The sequence below is a fragment of the Dermochelys coriacea genome, chromosome 14 (assembly GCF_009764565.3).
Source record: "Dermochelys coriacea isolate rDerCor1 chromosome 14, rDerCor1.pri.v4, whole genome shotgun sequence".
Classification (NCBI taxonomy): Eukaryota; Metazoa; Chordata; order Testudines; family Dermochelyidae; genus Dermochelys; species Dermochelys coriacea.
This window is the reverse complement of record NC_050081.1, coordinates 2,648,724-2,674,269: the sequence shown is the minus strand read 5'-3', so window position 1 is coordinate 2,674,269 and position 25,546 is coordinate 2,648,724. Positions and strand designations below refer to the sequence as shown.

General features: G+C 44.3%; 1 protein-coding gene across 7 annotated transcripts in view; it reads right to left on the bottom strand.

The window, feature by feature from the left end:
* The window catches only part of RPTOR (regulatory associated protein of MTOR complex 1), a 323,167-nt gene that overhangs the window by 31,723 nt on the left and 265,898 nt on the right, over positions 1 to 25,546 (bottom strand). For all 7 annotated transcript variants that reach the window (XM_043496352.1, XM_043496353.1, XM_038371215.2 and 4 more), the window contains 3 exons: positions 4,099 to 4,204; positions 1,064 to 1,178; positions 271 to 395 (listed from right to left, as the gene is read on the bottom strand). In XM_043496352.1, the coding sequence (XP_043352287.1) occupies positions 271 to 395; positions 1,064 to 1,178; positions 4,099 to 4,204 (346 nt within the window). The remainder of the gene's footprint in view (positions 1 to 270; positions 396 to 1,063; positions 1,179 to 4,098; positions 4,205 to 25,546) is intronic.

Sequence of the window (25,546 nt, the reverse complement as noted above, 5' to 3'; positions counted from 1 at the left end):
AAATGAATCGGGCGGCAATTGTGATTGAAAATGGTATCAAGAAGTATTTAGTGCATCAAGTTCAACTCAAAATAGTTAAATTATTCAACACTTCTAGCCATAAACTTCTCTCAGGAGCCTCCCATGTCTCGAATTTTCATGAAAGGGTGAATGGACCAGCTCCATAAAGGAGAAGGAAGGGCTCAGAAGATCTCACATGTCTCTGAAGCCTGTAAATGATTCCTCCTCTCTCCTGCCCTTTGACCATTTGGTGACCGAGGCTGAACTCACCTGTGGCAGTCAGGAGCAGAGAACAGTCTTGTCCATTCAGGTATTCCATTGCTGTGATCCTGGTGTAGCGAGGGTTCCCATTGTGGAAATAGTCCAGTTTCTCCCCCTTCTCCCAATCCCAAAAACTGGGAAAGGTAGCGGAATATCAGGTCAGATTTGCATTCACTGAACAAGCCGTAAAAAGCAGCTTTCCCACTAAAGTGTTACTAAAGGTTATATGCACTGGGTACCAATTAAATTTGTTTTTCTCCTTAGAGTATTGAGTGTCTTTTTATTAATGCCTTTCTATATCATCATCTCCGGCTTCTGCAGAGGAAGTAATATGATTAATATCCTAACCTGTTAAAAATCTAGTTATAATGAGGATCCTCTACCTACTGACACAGAAGGCCACTGTATTTGTTTAACACAGGAGAGACGCAGACTTCAAAACCATCACATACTGCCCCTAAGAGGAGTCCAAGTCTCTGGGGGCCTTCCATGTCCAGCCAGCATGAGTGGGACCATGTGGGGGCAAGGTGTTCAGCCCCTGAGGTGGGGTGAATTATGAGTTGCTCTGGACAATACTAGCAACAATGCTGCTAGGCTGCAGAAGGAGCCCTGCCCCACCCCCACGCTCAGCTGGAAGGAGAATAGCTATGGAAGTGGATGGGGGAGAGAATGAGGACAAGCATAGCATCCCCTCAAAGAATTCAGAGCACTTGGTATCCATCATTGGGGCTGACAGTCCTTACATGTCCAATCATGACCCTGGAAGCCAATCCCTTAGGGCCAGAAAGGCAGAAACTCTTACCAGATGCTGTCTTTATCAGCTACTGCTATACATGGTGTGAATGGATGGAACTTCACCACGGAAGGAACGCCTGGATTCCTGTTCAGAAAGATTTGATCATCTAGCCGTGAAATACCTGGGGGGAGAGGGTGCAGGGAGGGGGGAAATGAGAGAAAATCCAGACTCAATACCTGGGAATCAAACCACAAAAAGGATATTGTTCTCTACTTTCTGTACAATCCTCAACCTACCCTCCTATCCTTCTAAGCTTCTCATGCGGCCAGTTCCTTTGTCCCACCAGACTTTGTGCCTTCTTTCACACCACCCCTTACTCCCAACTAACATATGCCAAACCCTCACCATTCTCTGCCTCCCAAAGCCTCCTTAACCATAACCTATCAGGTGATCATGAGTCCCTTTGGGACATTGTTCTACTGGTCTAGCAAAACTCTTTTGCTTAGCAGCACCCCAGACACTTACGGTGCTACATATGCAATAATAATTTAAGGTGTTCTCTCCCTAAACCAGAATCCTTCACTCTTGCTATGTTGTTCCAGACCTAAAACTGTTGGCCTCCCCCAACTGGCCTATTTGGGGCTGACTCTTCTCCCTCCCCACTGCACCCCACCCTACTGGAGAAAAAAACATGCCATCTAGGAAGAGCCTATGCTGGAGATGCTTAGTCAGTGAGCTCTCTCTAGGACAAGGGGCTCATATCCTCTGTGAGAGCGAAGAGATGCACAGCTCTTCTCACTGTCTCGCACTTCTGAAGTTATAGTTGGGCATCTCTGGCAAATTTTAAACTGGATGAAAGCTTTTCTCTACAAGACAGTGAATGTCAAAGCTGTTCAGAGCAGTCTAGCAAGTAGACAAGGTGTTCGTGGGTTCAGATCTCACATCAGGTCTTCAGTTCATATCCACTGATGACACTGCTGTAATAGAGGGCTGCCAAGTCCAGAAGTGTCACTGAAATGATCCATGTCTACATCACTGTTGTAAAATGTTGATGCACCTTTCATACGAAAAGGGCCAAATGCTAATGGGAAATGCTCACAAAAGCCTGCCATTCGTTTACAGGTCGAGTTGCTAAATATCCTGGGCTCTGGTATGTGGAATCTCTGAATCATTTCACAAAGGTTTTATTTATGCAGGCAGAGTTACATGGTGTGTGACTGTAGGATTTCTGACTTTGGGAATCATCATCAGGATAATCATGGTGGCATCGTGAATCATTGCAAAATTTCTGAAAACCTAAATGATTACAAGGTAAGAATTGAAATCATTGCCAACTTATGCAGTAGCACCAACGGTGTGGCGGAAATGCAGAATCCTGAGCTGACAGCTTGTCAGCAGATACAGACTTTGAGACAGTTTGTTTTACAATGCATTGATCTAAGTCTATTTTAATTTGTTGTTAATATTTGGGATCTTGGTTGTGTTATTTTTACAAGTATTTTGCATTTCAGTTTCGCAGTCTGGGTGACAGAATCTGAACCTGTCCATGAAGAAATTCAAGCCCGTCAGGCTGACACCAACCCTGCTCCTTTGTACTATCTGTATTCAGAAAAGGTCCCTGCCCCATCCCTTACACTCTCCTGGTTTATGATATTCTGCCATGGTAGACACCAGGTCATCCATTGTATAAGACTCAAGTCTGCCAGCCCTCCAGCTGCACATGAGAAACTGAGTCTCAGATAGCATCTTGCTCAGCAGATTAATGTGTCACACTGATACTTTCCCCGCCAGCATCTCATATGAGAAAAACACCCAAAATGTTCTCTTCCATGGTGAGAGCATCTCTTGAACATGCAGGCACACACAGAACCACAATGTAGGAAAATTACATAGATTCACCCCCCACTACTCACTGGCTAAGCAAGCTGCAGAATGAGTAATAATATCAGGTCTCCTCATAGCTCTGTAAATTCCAGAGCCCACTTTAGTGGGCTAAACTGAATTCAAATGCATTAAAAAAAATCCTAGCCTGACTGCCACTTTGTAAATGCATAAAGAGTTATAAATAAGCAAGATTAGCTTTCAGCAGAGCACTGAATATACATGTTAACGAAATATGAACCCAAGGCATATTAGAGGAAAAGCCGAAAGTGTAAATGAGGATGTACATAAAAATGCTAAAAAATATAATGGGATACGAGGCATAAACAATCATCTCTGGAGCGGGGAAATTCTGGAGTCATTCAGATGCCTGCTAAACATCAAGAGGACAAGACAAAACAAGCTGATTTGGCATGACTGTAACCTGAGTAGCATTTGACATACATCAAAAACCGTGACTCTGCCCTTTGGGCCAGGTGGGGACTCTGAAGTTTAACCTGCCATCCCTTTAAAAATGTAACCTACAATATCCATCAGAACTTTACAGGACAGAAAAGAAAGGCCAAAACAGTAAATCAATAGTAACTGTTAAGGGCCTCTAAATTATCCATTTTGTACTGGACACTTTATTACCTGCGGACAAGCCATCTCCGACTGGCAGAGATACTGAAAAGCCCAGCTGCTGACTTTCAAGTCCAAGGCTTCAGGGTGAATGCATGCATTTAAAATTGTGAACCTTGTCAATTCTTTTAAAGCAGGAAAACCCCTTCTTATGGCAGGTTCTTGCTCTCAAAAATCCCTGGTCTCTTATTCTTTCCCACCCCAAGTTCAACTCAGATGGTTATATAAAGTGATTATCATTTTTGGCTGACCCTGCTACATATGCCTATATTCCTTAGATGATAACATTGCATTTAGGTTTTCAAAAGGGAAGGAGAACTTCTACACTCACCACAATAAGGTCAATCCCTGAGCAGGAGTAACTACTTGCAATAAATGAAGCCCTGTAAGCTTCAAGATAAATCACCTCTAGGGAAACGCTTCGCAATTGAATAAGCTCCTGTTCCCCTAATGGGGAAAAGGCCAGTGTCTAGTTAAACACCCTGGTCTCACAAAGGCTTTGTTGTTTATTGTTATTTATTGTTTATATTACAGGAAGAAGGGGGGCATACTACTAGCTGCAGTACTTGAGAAAAGTGCCTGAGAAGTAGAGAGCTCACCCTTCTGGATGATCTTCTGTGCCTGCTTTCTGACGCGGGTGTTGCGTAGAAACCGCCATTCCCTCTCTTTGCGGATCTGGCTCTCCAAATCATGCTCTTCTGGAATCTTCCAATAAATGAATACATTAATAAAGCAAAACCAGAGTAGCTGAAACTATCCAAATCTAGCTCGCTCTCTCTCTCTCGCTCTCTCTCCCTCACACACACACACAATCAGAGATTCTTCAGCAGGTGCAACCCTACATCCAGCTACCGACAGTAAATGGAAAAAGCATACAGGACCATATGATTTCAAATATTTGAGCATCTTTTTGATCCGACTCTTTTCATTGTTAGTAAACTTTTCCCTTTGTCCCTCTCCTTGACAGGCGTCCTGTATTTTGTCTCATCTTATTTATTTTTATTATAATAGTAGCAATTACACTCTCGGAGGAGAGAAACGAAGCAGGTCTCTGCAGGCAAGGCTGTCTTTCACTGGGAATATCACAGTGAAGGCAGGGAACTGGTCAGTCTGGAAACACCCAGTCAGAAAGAGGAGAAACGCAGATTGCCACCCAAGAGAGCTGATGGCCAGGGAGTTGGAAGCCTGACAGTGGATGATGTTGTTGGATCACAATGGGGGAACATAAGTGCAGTTGCCCTGAATTATAACACCAAGTAGCCCTTGCAATGAACCCATAGACAAACTGCACCTTACAAAACTATCCCAGAGGCAACCATACTACTTTCCTGTCTACGTACAATATAGCTCATTTTGCAACTCATCAAAGGATCATAATCCACTTCAGAGCAATGAAAAAGAAAGAATGGAGCTCTCACATAGGCAGAAAGTTAAAAACTTACATTAAAATCTTCCTTTTATTGTCTAGGACTGACAAGAGGCGAAAGATAATATTGAAGTATTTTATGTTTAAATCTCAAGGTTTTCACATTATCAGTGCAGCATTGACTGACAAACTGAAGGAATGTTTTAGCTTCCCTTACTGGAACACAACAGATTGCAAGGAAATTCTGTAACCCCTTATCTTCTCATCTTAATTTCACACAAATAAATCTGGGCTGGGAATGGTTTTCCTGTGCCAGGAACATTGTTGAGATTGCCATTTCCCACCCCATTCTGCATAGGGACAGCACCGAGATCTTTTGACGTTTTTCTTTTTCAACAAACAAAACACCCCTAGAGCCAGGCTGCAACTCAGAAGAGCCAAGAGCCCAGTAGTTAAGACGTACGCCTGGGATGTGGGAGACCCAGGTGCAATTCCCTGCTCTGCCTGAGTCAGACCAGAGGCTAGAACCTGGGTCTCCCATATCTCAGGAGAGTCACCTGAGCATGGAACAGCTGGGTATTCTGGAATATTTCTCTCTCTCTCTCTCTTTCTGACCAGAAATGATTTATAAGCCTTACCTGTCAAAAGTTTCACTGAAACTGGTACCTTCCCACAAGTTTCAGTTTGTTAAATCAGCAATTTCTAATAAAAATTTTTTTTGAGGGAAAATCCCACACGAGCTCGACACACAAATCCCTCAGTCTGTGAAACTTCGGGGCAACTGAAATAAGATATACTCAATACCATACAACTGGGTCCTATTTTGCAACCCCTCCTCACACTGAGTAGCTCTGAGGTTCAATAGGACTAAGTACTAACCAGGAGTATGAGTTGCACAATGAGACCCACAGGCTAAAAAGGGCTGGAAGGGACCTCACGAGGTCACCCAGTACACCCCTGCGCAATGAGGCAGAATTAAGTATACCTAGACCGTCCCTTACAGATGTTTTCTAACCTGTTCTTAAAAATCTCTAGTGAAGGAGATTCCATGACCCTCCATGATTAACTATACTTACAGCTAGAGAGCTGACCTAATATTTAACCTAAATCTCCCATGCTGCAAACTAAGCCTATTACTTCTTGTCCTATGGTGAAAATAGAGAACAACTGATCACCATTCTCTTTATAACAACCTTTTACATATTTGAAAACTTAGCATGCATCCTCCAAGTCTGCTCTTCTCTAGACAAAAAATGCCCCATTTTTCAACCTTTCTTCATAATTATTCCAGTGGAGTACCCACAATCTTTGCAGGCTTGAGCTAAATGTTTAATTTATCTCTGGCCGGTCTAAGTTAGACATATTTGCTGGTATAGTAACGTCACTTAGGCTAGGTGAACACTATGAGCGAGGGGTATGATTCCCCTGCTTGTGTACACATACCAGGAGTAGCTCTGATCCAGACAGCATGAGCATAAAAAGAACTGTAGCGGGATAGCAGCAGTGAGGGCATGGTTGAGCCGTGCTGAGTACAAACCCACCAGTTTCAGGTGGCTCAGCCAGGCTACCATGGCTACACTGCTATTTCTACTCACGCTAGGGATGAGAGCCAATGGGAGTAAGCATACACAAGCAGGGGTTAGTCCACACTCCTAGCACCCAGTGTGGACACAGCCTGCGGAGGCAATGTCTTCTCTGACATTTTTATACTGGCAAAAGCCCTAACACAGATGTAGTTGTAACTTATACGAATTCTTTGAACACAACAAGCTATCCTGGCAAAACACGTTTTTGCCCAGTATAAATGGTGTCTACACTAGGAAGGTTTGTTGATATAGTTATGCCGCAATGAGCTTTATTGGGTTGTGTATTTTTAAGTATGAATAAGTTAAAGCACCTTTGAATTTGAATAAAGGCACAAGACACTCCTTTTATAAAAATACCAATGAACAATGCACTAAAGGCTTTATTCAGAACTGCAATATTAAAACAGTAAATACAGCAGGTGAAGGGCTTTGTCCCTTTCAAAATGTCCCTTTTTCTTCCCATCCTCCCCTTAAAAATCATTATCCATAGCAAGGGGCAGAGTCAATGAAGAAGAAGATTGGTGTGACTAGTAAGCAGTGTGCATTGCCATGTGGGAGTCCCCGACTCGATACCGGTTCTGGTCTGTGTGTTACAGGGTCAGCATGCTCAGCAGCTAGGGCTGAAAGCATCCCTCTCTTTCAGCGCTTTAGAACAGAGTTCTGCAGGCCAGCGATCGTGAGGGGCCTCAGGAGGGGATTGTGGGCAGGCAGGCTGCTCCCGCACAAGCATTGTAGAAGAAACAAGGGAAGGGGACAAAGATGATTTTTCTGCCATTTGATGCATTCTGGCTCACAAAAGTTTGAGAACCACTGCTCTAGAACCAGCCCTCTGGGCAATTAAAAAGCTGCGACAGGGGCTCTGATGGGAGCTACACCCAGTGTATGTCAATGAAAAGGATAATTGCTGCTCAGGAAGGAGTATTTCTTGGGAGGAGGAGCAGGAGGAGGGGTAAGCCCTCCCAGACCCCCAATTTATTTTTTCCTAATGAAAAAGAACTTAAATAGCCTGACATTACTATGCACACTACATTCAAAACATCCCACACATTGGAAAGGACTCATAACAATGATTATTGGGCTGGATTGCCTTTTCTCTTTTAAAAAAACACCCAAGTTTCATTTTGCAGCAATCTCGGGTTTATTAGAAAGGAAATGACAAATGACCAAGAATGCAAAGCAATAAACAAACCCAGGATAAAATGCATCAAAGCATATTCAAGAGCAGAAATATTACACTTTAATGAAAATCCAGTTTCTGTGGGAATAAATTGGAGTAAGATCTAAAGGCCGCCTCAAGCAGGAAGGGGCAGGGGCGTGTACAGAATTTTAACTTCCTCCATTGGCACTTAGCAGCTCTCTTGGACTTGGACTAGGAACTGTTTGCCTGTGGGGAAGCTACTGTCTCCATCCCTGACAAAATATGGTGCGTGCAGGGCTCAAAGATGGGGCAGCAGGTTAAGGGAGTATCTGGGCTTTGCATCTCTGAAGAAAATGGACTCAGTCCTTTCAAGGACAATAGGCAGAAAGGTAATGGACAACTGGCCCAAAATGAGCTATCTTGCAGTGACAAGGTGGGTGAAGTCATATCTTTTATGGGACCAACTTCTACTGGTGAAAGAAAAGTGTTCGAGCCACACCAAGCTCTTCTTCAGGCCTGTGTAGCTCAAGAGCTTGTCTCTCTCTCACCAACAGGAGTGGGTCCAATAAAACAGTGGTTCTCAACCAGCTGTACGTGTACTGCTGGGGGCACACACAGGTCTTCCAGGGGGTACATCAACTCATTTAGATAGTTGCCTAGTTTTACAACAGGCTACATAACAAGCACCAGCAAAGTCAGTACAAACTAAAATTTCATACAATGACTTGTTTATACTGCTCTATATACCATACACTGAAATGTAAGTACAGTATTTATATTATTTTACAATGATACAGTAAAAATGAGAAAGTAAGCAATTTTTGAGTAATAGTGAGATTTTTGTAAGCAAGCAGTTTTTAAGTGAGGTGAAACCTGGGGGTATGCAAGACAAATCAGCCTCCTGAACAGGGGACAGTAGTCTGGAAAGGCTGAGAGCCACTGCAATAAAAGCTATTACCTCACCCACGTTGTCTCTCTAATATCCTGTGACTGACATGGCCACATCACCACTGTCTATCTTACAGTGCCAGACACGCTGTGGGCCTGCTAATGACACTGCCAGGCTCAGGGAGAAGTGTCCCCCTTGCAATCATTTTGCCATGTGAATTGGGGGTAGAGAGAGAGCAATAGAGTTAAGTTTGCTGCATGCAACCAGTACAAGGGGGCAGAGAATGTGGCCAAACCAATGTTCCTTCCCACATCCCCATGCGGGACCTGCTGAGTAACCTCGCTGAACCACTGCACTACTCTGGCTAACAAAAATAATAAAGTACTCAGATTAGCTCTTAGCGTGCGCATGTACCTGGGGAACTCCTGGGTTACAATGCAAATGCGAGAGCGCAAATGTATGAGTGAGACTTCCGCCTCCCTCCCCCCAGCCAGAGTGGTGCTGAGCACAGACTAGAAAGGAAAGGCTGAAGGTATATATTCCAGAGAACACTCGTGATCAGGTGATCGTCTAATCATTCATTCCTTTCTCCCCTTTCCCCAGCCAGTTTCCATTTAAGCTTTAGAAAATCTTCTAGTAAACAAAAGCCCAGTGTTGGCTTTTGCCAAGCTCTCCTCTAAGCAGAGCTCCCAGAGAAACGTGGGTGTCTGGAATAGCGTTATATGATTAGGATCATGACATGCCACAGATTTATAACACCTCTTGGCTATCATCAGAAAGAAATATATTACAATTTTGAATCCTCCCACCGACGAGTGCCATTCAAAAGCCAATGAAGTTGTTTTCTTTTAACTCTTTGCCTCTCTCTCAATTCGGGGCTCAGGAAAAGAGGCTGACACTCTTCTACTATAGCAAATAATACTACTGGGTGATCTTTCCTGGTTCGTGTTGTTGCCACAATTTTATAAAAGGGTTAATCTTTCTGCCAGGGCTTTGCACGACTGCCAAGATACAGTGCAGTGAAAGTGCTGAAGTTACGGCTAGGATTATCAGGAAGGATTTGTTTATGTAATTCTCACCTTCCAGAATCCTCTCCAGCCTCTACCCTCACATTATGTCAGTATCAAACAGACTGAATACTGGCTTCTGCTCTCTTTGATGTGGGACTTCCATACAGCTGGAAAAGCCTAGGCTGCCTGCATGATACAAATCCAGGGTTGCACGAGGTTGCAGAATGGCCTTTCAAGAACTTTCAGAACTCTGAGCTGGGTCAAGTTCTCTGCAGAGATCAGAATTTCCAAAGCTGTCTGCTGTTGAACTCCCCACCAAGCAATTGCAATGCAGTGTTCTCTTTGTAAATTTATTTGATAATCAATAAATAAAGTCCAGTTTGATGGTTTGAAACTGCGCCAGTGATTTATAATGGAAATTAATCCCTGCATTTTCAGAGCAAGGGCTATGAAGCAAAGCTAGACTCATAATTTAAATGCAATCAAGATGTGTTCACAGTCATTTTCGCAGTCATTTTCTATTTATTCATTACAGAAATGACTGTTTTTCTTTCCCCCGTTAACGTTAGGGAGCAGCATCTCTGCATGAAGTACTAGAATGGAACAGTGTAAGGGACTGCGGAAGACTTTATTATGGCCTAGCCAGGGAACTTCCGCTTTCTCGAGCCGAGAGGTTACTGTGGGACATAGATAGCTGCTTCATTATTTTGGGATAGAGTTAGTTTTTGAAGAACACAGCTGCTTTGCATGGCCCTTGGTAGTAGAAAGCCCCACTTTAAGAAGCACCTAACTTTATATTCATGAGCTGTTTTTGTGTAATGCTTATTAATGCTGACTGTCTGCCCCTCCGTCGGACTCTGTCCCAGGCAGAGCTCTGGTGTCCTGGGTTCCCCGCCTTCGTGACTGCAACGCTTGGAGTCCCCGTTGCGGGTGGGTCACTAACCTTCAGTAAATCCAATAACTCACGCTGTGTGTAAGCCTCGTTTTTCTCAGAGTACTCCTGCCGGACCTATGGTGCTTCGAGCACTGTGGCCCAGAACAAACAGCAATGTCCTTCTCTTCTACCTGCACTTGGCTCATTTTTCACTTCGCTTCTTTAGTGGACTGAAGCTCCCAAAGGCAGCAGTAGCCAATCAGGGCTCTGTGTTCCTTAATGCTCCAGGAGTGGCACTTCTAGAAGGAGAATGTTTTACAGAATTCCAGCCAAGAAGGGTAGTGTAAGAATATCAAGGTTGCTTGGTTAAGCAAGCAACCATGAAGAAATGTCAAAAAAAAGTCGAATGCGGAACCTTCTCTCTACTCTTTGTGCACATGCAAAATAATATAGTCTTCAATTATAGAGTTACATACTATTTCTCAGTTAACACAATGCACCGAAACATTTTCCTTTCAAACTAAAGGCTTGTCTACACGTAAAATGTTACAGTGGCACAGCTGCAGCTAGGTTGCTGTAGCTTCAGTGTAAACACTACCTACAGCGATGGGAGGGGTTCTCTCATTAGGATAGGTAATCCACCTCCCCAACAGGTGGGGGCTAGGGTGAAGGAAGAATTCTTCTATTGACCTCTTAGTGTCTACACTGAGACTTACATCGCTTTCCTACATGGCTCAGGGTGTGGATTTTTCACACCCCCAGTGATGTAGCTGGGTTGACATAACTTTTTAATATCGGTCAGGCTTTAGAGACTCACATGTAACTTCTCACAGTACTATGCGCTATTCTGTGTACCCCAGTCAGACAGAGTCCTTGAGTTGTATAACAAGTGCACAGCAAGATTATTTTATATATACTACACATTCAGTATAATTGCAGTCTAGCCCACAGAAAAGGGGCAGCCCAGGAGGGAGATTGTGACTAAGGGAATCAATCTCCCTCTTGGTCTCTCTGCTGCTCCTGGGACAGAGTAAACAGTGACAGGTGGATGCTTGGCACAGCGTACGCTCATTTCTAGGTCCCTTGGGGAGGCAGAATCAAGTGTCTGCCCACACCCTGCACATTTGTGGGAGGCAGTGGTAGTACATTGCATTGGCATAAAAGAGTAAGGGGTGCTTTCTGTCCCCTCTACTGCTTTGTGCCAAAGTGCAGGATGCGCCAAGGCCCTTAATTATTTATATATATATATACACACACACAAACACACACACACACACGACTTGGAAAGAAGGGAAGTTATTAACAAAATCTCAATGAGAAAAGGTATACTGGAGCAGTATACAATGAAAATACAGGAAACAGGAATGGACGTAGATTACAAAAATGTATCTGCAGGCTTGTCTATTCGAAGACTTAGTACATGGCAGGGCAGTGAACCGTAGATTCGCACCATGGCTTGCCATGCAGTAAATCAGTGACACTAAGCACTCTTATTCATACTCTACACACTATTGTTATCATCTTTGTACAAAATACACCTCGTGAGGTATCATTTGAAAACTAATAACTCACTGACCATTAATATTCTTGTGTGATGTACACACCCAGTTCGTAGTTAGAGTTATGGATATACGCTGGAATTATAACTCAAGTGTGTTTAAACCAGGCATGTCAGGAGGAGTTGGTAATCAAGTCTTCCAACACTGGAATGTGTATTTGATTCTGTGACCAGCCTGATCTTCAGGCAACGACAATGAAGGTCCATTTTTAACATATTAAGTAAACAAAGCCATAGGGATAAGAAGAGGGGGAAGAAAGTGCATGGAGCTTCCTTTACCACCGGACTCCATGTCACCTTCCTCACAGCTTGAATAAACTTTACTCTGAGGGGTAATCCTGTGAAGAATCCATTTCAAAGGTTTACAGATCTATAAAGATGGGCGGCTGAACCTCCAGCGATAAGCAACTGAATCAACTGATTGTATCTGAAACTATTGTATTATGAAAATATACAGAGTGCAGTTTTTTCTGGGAGCTAATGACATTACTGGTGATTGATATCACTGTGAAATATATCCATTAACACTGTATGAGGAAATATTGATACTTTACAAGTTTATGCTTTAAAGTCTGCGGCTAAACAAGGAGAGACAGGTTCCCTCCCCGACAAGAGAGAGGGCAGCTATTTTCCTGTCTCCTATGTAAATGAAGCATGGTGGAATCAAAACAATGGAAGCTGTATTTACATACAAGGGGATGGGAAGCCCACAGGAAGGGAAGAGCAGCATGAGGTCATCAAGTCTCCTGAAACAAAGTCACTGAACTCTGAAAAATATAAGGAAAGACAGAAGCCGTCTGTGGCTTCCATCACTAGACAAACACAAGAAGCCAAAGCTCTTGCAAGCTGAGAAAGACGAGTCCTTCAAAGGGGGAGGCTGATGTTTCTGGAAACTGCATATAGGAGAGAAACCATCCTGAACAAAGCCTGTTCCTTGCTAGATTAGGTTTTAGATGCGTGTTTTCACTTTTATTTGCTTGTAACTCTTTCTAACTTTATTCCCCATACTTAGCATCACCTAATCTATGTCTTATTGTTAACACATTAGTTTTATTTTTACAATAATCAACTCAGTGCTGTGTTTAAAGGGCAGGGTGTATTTACCCAAGTTAATAAGCTGTGGGGTACTTGTGTGTCTTTAGAGGAACAAACAAACCATACTATTTCTTTGAACTGTCCGGGAGAGGGCTGGAATGGGGTTAGAATGGAAACCATTATTGAACTTTCACTATCACAAATGCTACCACTCTTGCTAGCATGTCGGAAAATGGATGGCACCATGTGGCTGATGAGATAACCATGGTACAAATTCTGTTTATGAACACAGTTCTTTCACGGTTCTCAGACCACCCCAATTTTTACGAAAAAACAGCCAACAATTTATTTGGGCCTAATGGATGCAGAAAGAGGCTCTGTGTATTCACATGATTGACTCTCGGCCCATTTCCCCTTACATCAAATTAGTATTCATAGAGCTTCAATTTTTTCTTTTTCTAAAAAAAAAAAAAGAAAAAAGGAAAAGTAATTTTGTTTCATGCATGTGAAGTATTCAAGCTAAAATAATCGCTTCCCATACACAAGCCAATGTTGCTTTTTGATTGGCTGTCTACAGTGATTTATTATATTAATAAGACACCACTCTTGTGAGCAACTATCCTCAAAAGTAGACAAATGTTTTTAATAAGCATTGAGAGACAAAACATTACCCATTTTTAAATGGCACTATCATCCCCAATTCTCTCTCCTTTTCCCTTTAAAACTTACTTACCATTTTCTGCACTTAGGAACAAGACCCTGGAACTCATCTTGACCAAAGCCAATCTTTGTATAAAGCCCAAAAGCTTGAAGTTTAATCTGGCAACTAAACCCCATAGGTGAGAAATATCTCCCAATATATTACTGGCTTTGCTGCTGTTGTTGTCAAGAGAAAATTACTTACACTAGCAGTAGAGCTGATGAAGCACTGGACCAATGATTTTATTTCCTCTTAATGATTCACATTAAAAAAAATTAAGATACTTGGAAACCTGTCTACGGTGTTTCATAAAACACAGACACACAGCCAATTAGCTCACACTGTTACACTATATTGATATTTAAAAAACAAAACAACACACCATGTGCTTCAAGAATGAGCAGCAATGGATACCTCATCATTATTGCTTAGGATGGGAGGAATTTCCTACACATGAAATACAAATTTTTCCATCTACTCGAAAAACATAAATAACCAGTAGATGTTTATAAAAGTATGCACCCAGCAGTATTCCTCTGATTCCCTTCCTGTTAGAGCACCATCATATTACTCGTTTGTGTGACAGACAAACACTGTAATTCAATGGCAAAAAAACCAAAGTAATTAAGAGGTATGGTTGCTTGGTGGTATGCTATTCCCTTGCAGAACATTGAGTTGAGCAAAACAAACTTCTGAAAAGTAAGAAATGCACAGGTAAGATTGCCCATACAACCTTAACTCTGCTCTTCTTCAGCAATCCCCCAATATGCCTGTTAACACACACACCCTTTACTTTTCTACCCCACAGTTGCTGAAATGTACAAGCTCTGCATCTCCTTTTACAACTCATTCACTCTCACCCACAGAATTTCATTTAACACAATTAAAAGACAAAAAGAAAAGGAGTACTTGTGGCACCTTAGAGACTAACAAATTTATTAGAGCATAAGCTTTTGTGAGCTACAGCTCACTTCATCGGATGCATTTGTTGGAAAAAACAGAGGAGAGATTTATATACACATACACAGAGAACATGAAACAATGGGTTTATCATACACACTGTAAGGAGAGTGATCACTTAAGATAAACTGCGGAACCACCTGATCAACATCCTGTACAGCAAACAGGGAAAGATTAAGAATGAGCTCTCAAAACTGGATACTCTCATAAAGAACCAACCTTCCACACAAACTTCCTCGTGGCTGGACTTTACAAAAACTAGACAAGCCATTTACAAAACACACTTTGCTTCTCTACAAAAGAAAAAGGACACTAAGCTATCTAAACTACTATATGCCACAAGGGGCCACAACAATGGTTCCCGTAACCCACCCAGCAATATTGTTAATCTATCCAACTATACTCTTAGCCCAGCAGAAGAATCTGTCCTATCTCGGGGCCTCTCCTTTTGCCCCTCCACCCCCACGAACATGATACAGTTCTGTGCTGACCTAGAATCCTATTTTCGACGTCTCAGACTCAAGGAATATTTCCAACACACCTCTGACCAACATATTAACCCACAGAGACCTTCCTACCAACACTACAAAAAAAAGGATCCTGGGTGGACTCCTCCTGAAGGTCGAAACAGCAGCCTGGACTTCTACATAGAGTGCTTCCGCCGACGTGCACAAGCTGAAATTGTGGAAAAGCAGCATCGCTTGCCCCATAACCTCAGTCATGCAGAACACAGTGCCATCCACAGCCTCAGAAACAACTCTGACATAATCAAAAAGGCTGACAAAGGAGGTGCTGTCGTCATCATGAATAGGTCGGAGTATGAACAAGAGGCTACTAGGCAGCTCTCCAACACCACTTTCTACAAGCCATTACCCTCTGATCCCACTGAGAGTTACCAAAAGAAACTACAGCATTTGCTCAAGAAACTCCCTGAAAAAGCACAAGAACAAATCCGCACAGACACACCCCTGGAGCCCCGACCTGGGGTATTCTATCTGCTACCCAAGATCCATAAACCTGGAAATCCTGGACGCCCCATCATCTCAGGCATTGGCACCCTGACAGCAGGATTGTCTGGCTATGTAGACTCCCTCCTCAGACCCTTCGTTACCAGCACTCCCAGCTATCTTCGAGACACCACTGACTTCCTGAGGAAACTACAGTCCATTGGTGATCTTCCTAAAAACACCATCCTAGCCACGATGGATGTAGAAGCCTCTACACCAACATTCCACACAAAGATGGGCTACAAGCCGTCAGGAACAGTATCCCCGATACTGTCACGGCTAACCTGGTGGCTGAATTTTGTGACTTTGTCCTCACCCATAACTATTTCACATTTGGTGACAATGTATACCTTCAAATCAGCGGCACTGCGATGGGTACCCGCATGGCCCCACAGTATGCCAACATTTTTATGGCTGACTTAGAACAACGCTTCCTCAGCTCTCGTCCCCTAATGCCCCTACTCTACTTGCGTTACATTGATGACATCTTCAACGCAAGTAGAGTAGGGGCATTAGGGGACGAGAGCTGAGGAAGCGTTGTTCTAAGTCAGCCATAAAAGTGTTGGCATACTGTGGGGCCATGCGGGTACCCATCGCAGTGCCGCTGATTTGAAGGTATACATTGTCACCAAATGTGAAATAGTTATGGGTGAGGACAAAGTCACAAAATTCAGCCACCAGGTTAGCCGTGACAGTATCGGGGATACTGTTCCTGACGGCTTGTAGCCCATCTTTGTGTGGAATGTTGGTGTAGAGGCTTCTACATCCATCGTGGCTAGGATGGTGTTTTTAGGAAGATCACCAATGGACTGTAGTTTCCTCAGGAAGTCAGTGGTGTCTCGAAGATAGCTGGGAGTGCTAGTAACGAAGGGCCTGAGGAGGGAGTCTACATAGCCAGACAATCCTGCTGTCAGGGTGCCAATGCCTGAGATGATGGGGCGTCCAGGATTTCCAGGTTTATGGATCTTGGGTAGCAGATAGAATACCCCAGGTCGGGGGCTACAAGCCGTCAGGAACAGTATCCCCGATACTGTCACGGCTAACCTGGTGGCTGAACTTTGTGACTTTGTCCTCACCCATAACTATTTCACATTTGGGGACAATGTATACCTTCAAATCAGCGGCACTGCGATGGGTACCCGCATGGCCCCACAGTATGCCAACATTTTTATGGCTGACTTAGAACAACGCTTCCTCAGCTCTCGTCCCCTAATGCCCCTACTCTACTTGCGCTACATTGATGACATCTTCATCATCTGGACCCATGGAAAAGAAGCTCTTGAGGAATTCCACCATGATTTCAATAATTTCCATCCCACCATCAACCTCAGCCTGGACCAGTCCACACAAGAGATCCACTTCCTGGACACTACGGTGCTAATAAGCGATGGTCACATAAACACCACCCTATATCGGAAACCTACTGACCGCTATTCCTACCTACATGCCTCTAGCTTTCATCCAGATCATACCACTCGATCCATTGTCTACAGCCAAGCGCTACGATATAACTGCATTTGCTCCAACCCCTCGGACAGAGACAAACACCTACAAGATCTCTATCATGCATTCCTACAACTACAATACCCACCTGCTGAAGTGAAGAAACAGATTGACAGAGCCAGAAGAGTACCCAGAAGTCACCTACTACAGGACAGGCCCAAGAAAGAAAACAACAGAACGCCACTAGCCATCACCTTCAGCCCCCAACTAAAACCTCTCCAATGCATCATCAAGGATCTACAACCTATCCTGAAGGACGACCCATCACTCTCACAGATCTTGGGAGACAGACCAGTCCTTGCTTACAGACAGCCCCCCAATCTGAAGCAAATACTCACCAGCAACCACACACCACACAACAAAACCACTAACCCAGGAACCTATCCTTGCAACAAAGCCCGTTGCCAACTCTGTCCACATATCTATTCAGGGGATACCATCATAGGGCCTAATCACATCAACCACACAATCAGAGGCTCGTTCACCTGCGCATCTACCAATGTGATATATGCCATCATGTGCCAGCAATGCCCCTCTGCCATGTACATTGGCCAAACTGGACAGTCTCTACGCAAAAGAATGAATGGACACAAATCAGACGTCAAGAATTATAACATTCAAAAACCAGTTGGAGAACACTTCAATCTCTCTGGTCACTCGATCACAGACCTAAGAGTGGCTATACTTCAACAAAAAAGCTTCAAAAACAGACTCCAACGAGAGACTGCTGAATTGGAATTAATTTGCAAACTGGATACAATTAATTTAGGCTTGAATAGAGACTGGGAATGGATGAGTCATTACACAAAGTAAAACTATTTCCCCATGGTATTTCTCCCTCCCCCCCCCACTGTTCCTCTGATATTCTTGTTAACTGCTGGAATTAGCCTACCTTGCTTGTCACCATGAAAGGTTTTCCTCCTTTCCCCCCCCTGCTGCTGGTGATGGCTTATCTTAAGTGATCACTCTCCTTACAGTGTGTATGATAAACCCATTGTTTCATGTTCTCTCTCTCTCTGTGTGTGTGTGTGTGTGTGTGTGTGTGTGTGTGTGTGTGTGTGTGTGTGTGTGTGTGTGTGTGTGTGTGTGTGTGTGTGTGTGTGTGTGTATAAATCTCTCCTCTGCTTTTTCCACCAAATGCATCCGATGAAGTGAGCTGTAGCTCACGAAAGCTTATGCTCTAATAAATTTGTTAGTCTCTAAGGTGCCACGGGTACTCCTTTTCTTTTTGCGAATACAGACTAACATGGCTGCTACTCTGAAACCTCTCCTTACAGTGTGTATGATAAACCCATTGTTTCATGTTCTCTGTGTGTGTATATAAATCTCTCCTCTGTTTTTTCCACCAAATGCATCCGATGAAGTGAGCTGTAGCTCACGAAAGCTTATGCTCTAATAAATTTGTTAGTCTCTAAGGTGCCACAAGTACTCCTTTTCTTTTTGCGAATACAGACTAACACGGCTGCTACTCTGAAGCCAATTAAAAGACAAAAAGGACATAACAACCGCAAAGATTGCCCATGGCACCTTCTCTCTACCCTCTTTGAGTGATGGATTAATACATACATACTCACACTGGCCCTTGGCAATGTAAGTTTCAGTGGGTTCCAAATCCCCGTTTGTACACACCCTCACCCACACCCACAGCCAGCTCCCCAGAAAGAATACCACACATTACAATTTAAGAACCATTTCACAGCCTTTTACAAATCCCTCACACTTACCCGCAGGATACCATCTCAACTACACTGTCACTTAATCAGCTTTAAAGCATTAGAACACACTCATATTCCACCTCACTGCTGATAATATCCTTTGTAATAAAAGCCCTGTGCCCTGCTACTGACATAACCCACACACACACACAGTTCTACCAAGCAGAACTAACTACTGCCTCTGCCATTCAGTGCAGCTACACCTGACACTGACCACGCTCAATTTACCTGAAGTGCAGACAGGTAATAGATGCTTAAATTGCTCTCCTATCCCAGCTTGTTACTGACAATTCCCTTTCTACTAAATCCCGGTGCCCTGCTCTTTATATAATATACACAATTCTGCACTGAAATGATGCATACTGCACTGTGAAGGTTCACGTCGTTTCATTCCTTTCCTTCCTCACACACATTGGAGGGTGCAAAACATACATCTCCTCATATCACAGTTACAGCTGTCACATACCTCAAAGTAACCCACATGTCCTCCCATCACAACTAACCCTTTAACAGCAGGCCCAACTTCCGCCTCCACCAGTTAGCGTAGGACACCTAACAACCTGAATGCATTAGAGTGTATGCAAATAATTCCCATGGGCTACAGCCAGCTCCAGGGGAACAGAGGGAATGAGGAATTGCCAAACTTTCTCCCCCCTTTTGTCCTTTAATTGTGTTACATGGAATTCTGTGGGTGAGAGTAAATGGGCTATAAAAGGAGGTGCAGAGCTCGTACATTTCAGCCATGGTGGGACTGGCAAAGCAAAGGTGTACGTGTCAACAGGCACATAGGGGCACTGCGGAAAGAGAGCAGAGTTAAGGTGCAACCTTACCTGTGCATTTCCTAGTTTTCAGAAGTTTGAGTTTTGCTCAAACTTGTCTGCAAGGGGACTATGTACCAGCAAGCAACTGTAACTCCATAGTAACAGATGTTTGCGACTGAATTTCCCATTTGTTTGAACAGGAAAGATATGCTATTGGGAGGAGTTGGTAATCATTTAGACAGCTATACATATGTCCTGGAATTTGCATACTGAGCCAACCAGCCAGCCTGCACTACTCCCCAACACCCCCTTACACTCCCATTAGCTGGGCCCCACCAGTCCTGCTTTGGCCTACCTTCCCACCCATGCCCTTGACCCACTCACTGCATTCCCCCATCCATCCTGGCTCTCTCCTCTCACTATTGTATCCAGGAGCCCTCCACCACAAGCAGGGAACACATCTCCCTGAAATCTTCACTCCCTGGTGTGCAAACATTTCTATTGCCATAACTTCTCTCCTCCTACAAACCAACTCATGGGCGGTGCCTGGAGCGAAGGGCAATTATGTTACAGTGGAATGGTGTTCCTGGTTATGTTCCCCAGTGGCTGGAGTTTGTGGCAGCGTGGCGAGAGAAGTCACAGACAAGGTTTCTGCTCCAAAATACTGATAGCTTAATTATTGAAAGTTCCTCTGAGACCTATCGAATAGATAGGGCCCTACCAAATTCACGGTCCATTCTGGTCAATTTCACGGTCATAGGATTTAAAAAAATCTAAAATTTGATGATTTCAACTATTTAAATCTGAAATTTCAGAGTGTTGTAATTGTAGGGGTCCTGACGCAAAGAGGAGTTGGGGGTGGGTGGGTTGCAAGGTTATCGTGGGGCGGAGGTTGCGGTACTGCTACCCTTACTTCTGCGCTACTGCCTGCAGAGCTGTACCCTCAGTCAGCAGCCGCCACTCTCCAGCTGCCCAGTTCTGAAGGCAGCAGCGCAGAAGTAAGGGTGGCAATACCGTGACCCCCCCCAACGTAACCTTGCGACCTCCCTGCAACTCCCTTTTCATAGAATCATAGAATATCAGGGTTGGAAGGGACCCCAGAAGGTCATCTAGTCCAACCCCCTGCTCAAAGCAGGACCAAGTCCCAGTTAAATCATCCCAGCTAGGGCTTTGTCAAGCCTGACCTTAAAAACCTCTAAGGAAGGAGATTCTACCACCTCCCTAGGTAACGCATTCCAGTGTTTCACCACCCTCTTAGTGAAAAAGTTTTTCCTAATATCCAATCTAAACCTCCCCCATTGCAACTTGAGACCATTACTCCTCGTTCTGTCATCTGCTACCATTGAGAACAGTCTAGAGCCATCCTCTTTGAAACCCCCTTTCAGGTAGTTGAAAGCAGCTATCAAATCCCCCCTCATTCTTCTCTTCTCCAGACTAAACAATCCCAGCTCCCTCAGCCTCTCCTCATAAGTCATGTGCTCTAGACCCCTAATCATTTTCGTTGCCCTTCGTTGTACTCTTTCCAATTTATCCACATCCTTCCTGTAGTGTGGGGCCCAAAACTGGACACAGTACTCCAGATGAGGCCTCACCAGTGTCGAATAGAGGGGAACGATCACGTCCCTCGATCTGCTCGCTATGCCCCTACTTATACAACCCAAAATGCCATTGGCCTTCTTGGCAACAAGGGCACACTGCTGACTCATATCCAGCTTCTCGTCCACTGTCACCCCTAGGTCCTTTTCCGCAGAACTGCTGCCGAGCCATTCGGTCCCTAGTCTGTAGCGGTGCATTGGATTCTTCCATCCTAAGTGCAGGACCCTGCATTTATCCTTATTGAACCTCATTAGATTTCTTTTGGCCCAATCCTCCAATTTGTCTAGGTCCTTCTGTATCCTATCCCTCCCCTCCAGCGTATCTACCACTCCTCCCAGTTTAGTATCATCCGCAAATTTGCTGAGAGTGCAATCCACACCATCCTCCAGATCATTTATGAAGATATTGAACAAAACGGGCCCCAGGACCGACCCCTGGGGCCCTCCACTTGACACCGGCTGCCAACTAGACATGGAGCCATTGATCACTACCCGTTGAGCCCGACAATCTAGCCAGCTTTCTACCCACCTTATAGTGCATTCATCCAGCCCATACTTCCTTAACTTGCTGACAAGAATGCTGTGGGAGACCGTGTCAAAAGCTTTGCTAAAGTCAAGAAACAATACATCCACTGCTTTCCCTTCATCCACAGAACCAGTAATCTCATCATAAAAGGCGATTAGATTAGTCAGGCATGACCTTCCCTTGGTGAATCCATGCTGACTGTTCCTGATCACTTTCCTCTCCTCTAAGTGCTTCAGGATTGATTCTTTGAGGACCTGCTCCATGATTTTTCCAGGGACTGAGGTGAGGCTGACCGGCCTGTAGTTCCCAGGATCCTCCTTCTTCCCTTTTTTAAAGATGGGCACTACATTAGCCTTTTTCCAGTCATCCGGGACTTCCCCCGTTCGCCACGAGTTTTCAAAGATAATGGCTAAGGGCTCTGCAATCACAGCCGCCAATTCCTTCAGCACTCTCGGATGCAATTCGTCCGGCCCCATGGACTTGTGCACGTCCAGCTTTTCTAAATAGTCCCTAACCACCTCTATCTCTACAGAGGGCTGGCCATCTCTTCCCCATTTTGTGTTGCCCAGCACAGCAGTCTGGGAGCTGACCTTGTTAGTGAAAACAGAGGCAAAAAAAGCATTGAGTACATTAGCTTTTTCCACATCCTCTGTCACTAGCTTGCCTCCCTCATTCAGTAAGGGGCCCACACTTTCCTTGGCTTTCTTCTTGTTGCCAACATACCTGAAGAAACCCTTCTTGTTACTCTTGACATCTCTTGCTAGCTGCAGCTCCAGGTGCGATTTGGCCCTCCTGATATCTTTCCTACATGCCCGAGCAATATTTTTATACTCTTCCCTGGTCATATGTCCAACCTTCCACTTCTTGTAAGCTTCTTTTTTATGTTTAAGATCCGCTAGGATTTCACCATTAAGCCAAGCTGGTCGCCTGCCATATTTACTATTCTTTCGACTCATCGGGATGGTTTGTCCCTGTAACCTCAACAGGGATTCCTTGAAATACAGCCAGCTCTCCTGGACTCCCTTCCCTTTCATGTTAGTCCCCCAGGGGATCCTGGCCATCTGTTCCCTGAGGGAGTCAAAGTCTGCTTTCCTGAAGTCCAGGGTCCGTATCCTGCTGCTTACCTTTCTTCCCTGCGTCAGGATCCTGAACTCAACCAACTCATGGTCACTGCCTCCCAGATTCCCATCCACTTTTGCTTCCCCCACTAATTCTACCCGGTTTGTGAGCAGCAGGTCAAGAAAAGCGCTCCCCCTAGTTGCCTTTTGGGTCAGGACCCCCAATTTGAGAAACGCAGGTCTCCCCCGTGAGTATATATAGGGTATAGTATAGGGTAAAAGCACATAAAAGACCAGATTTCATGGTCCGTGATGCTTTTCCTGGCCATGAATTTCATAGGGCCCTACCAAAAGATGGAGAGGTGTCAGAGCTTGTAATGTTTCTATGGCATACCACATACATATTCTGGTCAACCATGAACACTCCCACTTCCCAATTAATATTCTTTGGGCACATATTAATAGCTTTCATATTGTCACTAAGCAATTATTCAGACACTCAGCCAAATGAGAGAAAACTATCACATCCGCTGGACACAAGCCTCTGATAGTGTCCAAATGTGCTCTCATACATTGTCTGAGGTGTTCAGCAGGGATAAGGGGCAGATCATTTCCACCCAAGTGAATCACCACAGTATCTGGTAAATCACAAGCTCTTAAAAGTCAGCACTTAGATGCCACAGAGTGGGCAAAACATGATGCCAAGGCAGGCCACCTCTTCACAACCCAATCAGTCTGTAGCCAGCACTTCCCATGTTCTTCCTCTTTCACAAACTTCTACAACCTTGCGATCCAGGAATTCCCCAGAATCCACACATTGGCAGTCCTGGTAGCGGTGCTGTCAGTTCCAAACCCCCACACGATGTGTCTTTGGAAACACCAAGTTACTCTGCCCTGAGGTCAGCATTAGCCATCTCCCCTCCATCCTCCAGGGCTAACAAAATACAGATTTTTCCAAACAAACAATCCGAGGATTGCCAACCACCCATTCTAATTTACTGCCCCGTCTGCAGCCACAACCCCTCTCCCTGTCCCCACACCCTCACCTACCCACACACAAAGTCCTCTGTCCGTCTCCTGCCCATGTATCTCAAAGGAGATTCATCATCACCACAATCTCCACCGCCACCCTCTTTCCTTGCTGTAATTGTGATTTCTTTTAAGTAACCAAGGCTGCGGGAATTTTTCCTGGGAGCTATTTCAGAGCCTCAGTTGCTGTCAAACCCCTTTTTGGGAGATAAAGGAGATTTTACAAGATGCCTGTGAGTAGGTCACAGCTCTAAAGCTGCACTCGAGCAAGCAGGGTCAAAGCTAACTTGGAGTGGAGGACACGCTCTGCTGACACTGGGATTAAATAGTCTTCACTTAAGGCAGCATTCTCAACAATTTCCTCCGCTTGTTTTAGCATCAACACAGCCAGAAACCTAAATGCAAAGGCGGGAAGAAAGCTTCGTCTTTGCCCTTGCCGTTGGAATACAGGGACTTCATTACACAGCAAAAGGAGATTGTTCTAACAGCCAAGTTGTTTTTATTGTTGTTCTCTGGGCTGGCAGGGAAGAATGATTAATCTGCAGCATTTTCCCAGGAAAGTTAACCTGAATACACCCTTGTGCTGCCCAGCTCAGAGCAAGATCATTTGTTGTCACAAGCACACACAAAACAAAACTTGCTTTTAAAGAGGGACTTCCACATCTAGCAAAGTCTTAAAAGAGTTGCTAGAAAAGCTTGTATTGGATTTGGACAGCCTTTCTTTGCCATGTATTAACTGTAGAGAACAGCGTCACTGTGATGACGTACACCTGCCTGAACCTGTGACGAAGTCTTGTCTTTGCTTTACTCAGCTATCTACCCACCCACCCAATTCCATCTTGCATGTTTGTGAGCATCAGTTAACGTTTACACCTAATCCTCAGTGTGCTAAGGAAGTGTTAACTCTAGTGTAATGAACTCACTCCTCTGCTTAGGGCATGTATCTGTTAAGGAAACGATCGCAATGTGACAAATTCAGCATTATAACCTTGCTATAGAATTAAGCAAGAAGAAAGCGACAAGTGGGGAGGGAGAAACCCCCCTTTTGAACACAACTCTCTCAGGTAACTAGTAAGGGAAGTTATGAGGAAAACACACAAAATACTTAATATGACATGGACCCTGCTGCTTTGAAATAAGCCTTCACTCTACAATTAAGGTTTCAGAGTAGCAGCCGTGTTAGTCTGTATTCGCAAAAAGAAAAGGAGTACTTGTGGCACCTTAGAGACTAACAAATTTATTAGAGCATAAGCTTTCGTGAGCTACAGCTCACTTCATCGAAAGCTTATACTCTAATAAATTTGTTAGTCTCTAAGGTGCCACAAGTACTCCTTTTCTTTCTACAATTAAGATCATCTAAGAGACATGTGTTGTCAAGTTCCTTTGGCTGATTGCCCCACGACCATGGGCTGGGCCCCCTTCTCCCCTGCTTTAGAATCTGTCCTCACTATTGGGGTACTAGTGCTGCAGAGTTTAGTCCATGGCCCAGTTACTTTGTTTACTGGGGGACTGAATTTTTGTTTGTTACTCTGAGTTGTGTATGTAACTTGTGCTTCTCATGGTGGATGTAGCTGGAGCACCTAACTGCCACTGTGCGATGCAGAACAACTCAGACACGGCATCAGATGTCAGCTATGGATGGAGCAATACAATGCTTTGGAAGCTGCAGCCATGCTTAACCTTCACAGTAAGGCAATGCTGTTTAGCTGACTGGACCAGTGGCACCAACAAGCAGAT